The sequence below is a fragment of the Orycteropus afer genome, unplaced genomic scaffold, assembly GCF_000298275.1.
Source record: "Orycteropus afer afer isolate SDZICR_OR568_19922 unplaced genomic scaffold, OryAfe1.0 scaffold00023, whole genome shotgun sequence".
NCBI classification, from domain to species: domain Eukaryota; kingdom Metazoa; phylum Chordata; class Mammalia; order Tubulidentata; family Orycteropodidae; genus Orycteropus; species Orycteropus afer.
The window spans coordinates 8,313,098-8,317,931 of record NW_006921610.1 but is presented as its reverse complement, the minus strand read 5'-3'; the positions used below and the strand labels follow the sequence as shown (position 1 = coordinate 8,317,931).

Here is a 4,834-nt window from a genome sequence, read left to right as displayed (position 1 = left end):
AATACTGTATACTTAGTTTTATTTTTAAAATAAATTTATAATTGAGTTATCTTCTGTTTCACATAGAGAATTCAATAGAACTAATATAACTAATGACAAACTATACGTCAAGTCTTAAGATTATTTTCACTATTCTAAAAGATTAATCATTCATATAACACTTTATTTCAAAAAGTCTAAATTCCTTATTTTTTTTCTTCTAAGTAATTTTCTATTTTATGAAGTATTTCTAATCAGTTCTGTGCTTTTAACTACTGCATTTAACATGAATTATAAACTACAATTGCTGTGTAACATTATGGAGATATCAGAAACAAGGTAAGAAAGGGAATATAAACAGTAATGAAAAGATCTGAGCCATTTATTAGTTGAGTGAAAGTAGTTTAGAAAAATGTATTTGTTTATGTGTCCTTCAAAAACATCTATCCATACATATACTCAATAGTCAAAAAATATTTCTGAAGAATCACATAAAGACAATAGAAGAACTTGATGCCCAGGATAAAGGAGTGGACAGGATACTTTTCACTACATACCTCTCTGTATCTTTTGATTAGTGTATATTCACTAGACACCATGCACATGTATCATATATTCAAAATCTTGGTCTTTCCATCCTACTATCTCTATTCTATTTTTTAGTCTTTATTCTTTGTTGTTGTTGTTAGAAGCCAATGAGTCAATTCTGACTCATGGTAACCCAATGTGTGCAGAGTAAGCCATGAGGTTTTCAAGGCTGTCTTCTTCTGAGCCACCTATGGGTGGGTTTGAACTGCTAACCTTTCAGCTAGTAATCTAGTACTTAAGGATCTGAGCACTCAGGGACTCCTTTATTAGCCTCATCAAATATCTAAGTGATGAAAAGACATTACCATCTATTAAAACCAGATTACAATGTTAAAAAAAGAGCACACTAAATATGCTTAAAAAACAAGGGCAGTTTCATATCCCACTGTAATATAGCAACAAGTATCAAACCTGCCATCCTGGCAAAAACTTTAGTTGAACAAAATATATGCAGTAACTGTTTTTAGACTTGAACAACAGGTGGAGCAAAACTAATCTCTGAGAGAAAGGAAACTAGTAAGGTGATCACCATACTTGTTTCAGCTTTCTGCTTGGGGGTATTTTCTTATTGTAGTTCAAAGAAGTGGAGTCTAAGAAAATTGAAGGACAGTGATGGAATCACTGAGCTGAGGAGGTAGAAAGCAGAGTTCCTGTCTGGTAAAGCAACTGGGATTTCTGAGGCAGAGTACAGAGAAGAGGGTCGACAAACGGGGCTCCTGAGAAGTCTGCATAGAAAGTCACCCTCGTTCTTTAGCCAGGGATGGGCTATACATACACAGTGTGATTCCCTGAGGCCTAGCAGGGATTGCCTATTGGAACTGAGAGTAGGGTTGTACAGGTCTGGAAAACACTGGTTATTTGGCCTAAACAAAGTGAAGACATCACTGAGGATCTCTGGCATTCATCTGAGATCCCTAAGAAAATCAAGTCTTAGGAATAAGTCAGGGTTCAGCAAGCTAAAGCTTGAGGGCCTAATCTGTTTTGTTGTTTGTTTTGTAAATAAAATTTTATTGGAAATCAGCTATGACTATTCATTTTCATATTGCCTATGGTTACTTTCATACTACAATAGCTGGTTGGGTAGTTGAGATAGAGACTCTATTAGAAAGCCTAAAAAATATTTACTATCTGGCCACTGGTGGCACAGTACCTAGGGCATTTGACAGCCAGTAACCAGTAGTTCAAATCCACCAGCCACTCCACAGAAGGTGGGGCAATCTATTTCTATAAAGATTTATAGCCTCAGAAACCAAATGGCGGTCAACATGAGTCAGAATTGACTCAGTGCCAGTGGGTTTAGTTTGGTTTTTGGTTACCCTGTTATAGAGTTATTCAACCTAAGCTATTTTATTTTCTCCAGCTATCTTCTTAAAAACTAATGATAAACTCTAAAATAATACTGTTTTCTTTAGGTTATTTCTATACTTAATATTTACAGTATACTGCTATGTTTCATTAATTCTCCTAACTCTTAAATATAATAGGCAAACTATTGGTTACGGTCTAGAAAATAGTTATTAAAATATATTTCAATTCAATGAACAGCCTTGCCATACATAAAAACTATATAAGGAGAGCAAACAATGCAATAAAATATTTACAAATATTAATTAAAAGAATCCCAAATGATCAATAAGAACTAGTTTTGAGTATCTCTTATAAGCTTTCTGTTCATCAATACTGAATACTGACATCTGCTGGAAAGAGTTAGATTTAAACCATAAAATATAACGTACTTGGACAGTAAGAAAGGTATGTTTCCAAAATGATCCCTAACATATCTGGAACAGAAAAATCTGTTTTTTCCATGGAAAATAAAATAACTACCAAACAAACAAACAAAAAAAGACCCAAACCCATTCCCATAGAGTCATATCTGACTCATTGCGACCCCTCCTTGGGTTTCCGAGGCAGCATTACTACAGAGGTAGATTGCCCAACCTTCCTTCTGAGGAGTAGCTGGTGAGTTTGAACTGCCAGCCTTCTAGTTAGCAGTCAAATGCCTTAGGCACTACAGTCAGCTTAAAATTAAAAATCACATGAAGTATGTTGCCATGTCAAGGCAACAGATTATAGGAAAACTGAGTTACACCCATACTGGAGCCCGTATCGAACTGACGGGCTCAGGAATAGTCAGGTATAGCAGGGATTGTGAGGCTGGCACAGGACCAGGCAGTGTTTCGTTCTGTTGTACACAAGTTTGCTGTGAGATGGAGATGCTTGATGGCACCTAACAACAATAACAATGTATCAAACTAGGCTCAGAATCTTTAATTGATCAAAAATTGAGACTGTTAATGCAATGTAAAGAGCTCTGGTGGTGCAGTGGCTAAAGTATTTGGCTGTTAACCAAAGGCTCAAGAGGTTCAAATTTACCAGCTGCTCCACAGGAGAAAGAGAAGGCACTCTGCTTCTGTAAAGACTTATAGAAACCCTATGGGGAAGTTCTACTCTGTCCCACAGGGTCACTGTGAGTCAGAATCGACTGGATGGCAGTGGTTTTAGTTTTTGTTTTAACGCAATGCACAATGGGACAATTCTCCAGACGAGAATATATTTACTAAGCAGTATCTTAATATGTAAACAGAAAATGTTTATTGTTAGTTATTGCCTACTAAAGTCCCAAGTCTTTAAATTAAAGCAGAGATGTCTCATGCCTCTCTGTAACTCCTTTCTTAATTAGCATACAACTTGCTCATAAGATTACAGACTATTACATGAAATTTATTAACAAAGTTATATATGGGACCCTCAAGTATGATGGCATTTTCATAAAATACCATGTCCTATATTACATGTATATAAATAACACATATTAAGAGATCCATACATCTAATTCCTAAAGAAATAAAAATAATTCCTAACATTCTTGCATGTAAATCAGTATAGCAGATTTTCAACTAAAGTTAGCTATGGTTTCCAAGTGAGTTATCCTTAAACCTGTCATACAGTAAGGGGAACAATCCTTTCTATCTCATGGACAAAAAAACTGACACAAAGTTATTAACTGAAAATAAAACTCTTAGAGAAAAACTATGTTCTTAAAAAAAAAAAAACACTTTATTAACTCAATACTGTGTTGCCTGTAATAGAAAAAGTTTGATTTTCACCTTATAAATCACTAAGGAAACACTTAAGTAAAATATGGTTTACCCATGTAGTGAATACAAAGCAGAATTTACAAATAATGAATTAGATCTGTGTAATAAGGCCATGGAAAGGTGTCAGAAAACAGATCTTTAGGTCAAAAGCAAAGCACAGAAAATAAAAGTATGTATATGGTATCGGGTAGTAGACTGTTACTGCCCACTCTATGGAGAAGACTGGGGTAAATTCACTTTTTACTTGACAGGATTTTTTTAAAAAAAAGAAAGAAAGAAAAGTATAGAGAGTTCATTTTACTTTCTTTTTAATTATACTTATCAAATTTCCCAAAGGAGACAAAAAATTTAAAAAAAATTGAGGAAAGAACTGGAAGAACCTAAGTTTTTCAAAGATATTAAAAAACAAAAAAAGCTATGGTATGTTTATTCTCAAAAGATTGCTAAATCCGTTAGTACTGAAATACTTCAGCAGAAAATTAACAAAGGCTAGAAAAGACTCATTATTTTAGAACAGTCCAGTTCATTGATATTTAAGACCACAAATTTGTCAGCAAGTAAACAGATACCTTTTCTAAGAGCATTTCTCTTTCATTTTCTACCTCTTTGCTCCAAACAGTCATATCATTCTTAGTTTTCTGTGTTACAGTCAGAATCATTAGTTTGCTGGTGGTCACTTCTGGAAATAGTGATTCAAAATCTAGAAAGAAAACAATAAAAATGCCAAGAAGAAAAGACTGGTTCAAAAAACCAAAACAAAATATATAAAATTACTTTAGAAATATGGGTCTTTAAACTATAAAAAAACAAACTCACTGCCATTGAGTCGATTGACTCATAGTGACTCCTCCTTGGGTTTCTGAAATGATTATCACTACAGAAGCACATTGCCCAATCTTCCTTCCAAAGAGTGGCTGGTGGGTTTGAATCGCCAGCTTTCTGGTGAGCAGTCAAAAATGCCTTAGGTGCTACGCCACCAGAGCTCCTGAGATACTATTTTTATAAATGCATATTATTTTTGAGAAAGGTAAAATAAACTTAGTTTTGTTTTTTTTTTTATTTTTTTTTATTTTTTTAGGATTTGGGTGAAGATTTACAGAGTAAATTCACTTTTCATACAGCAGTTCACATATACTTTGTCTCATGTCATTGACCAAAATTTACAA

General features: G+C 34.2%; 1 protein-coding gene across 1 annotated transcript in view; it reads right to left on the bottom strand.

Annotated features, from left to right (window-relative positions):
- MMADHC (metabolism of cobalamin associated D) overlaps positions 1-4,834 on the bottom strand; it is a 29,438-nt gene that overhangs the window by 4,308 nt on the left and 20,296 nt on the right. Inside the window, exon 7 of the mRNA XM_007934960.2 lies at positions 4,238-4,368. Within this exon, the coding sequence (XP_007933151.1) occupies positions 4,238-4,368 (131 nt within the window). The remainder of the gene's footprint in view (positions 1-4,237; positions 4,369-4,834) is intronic.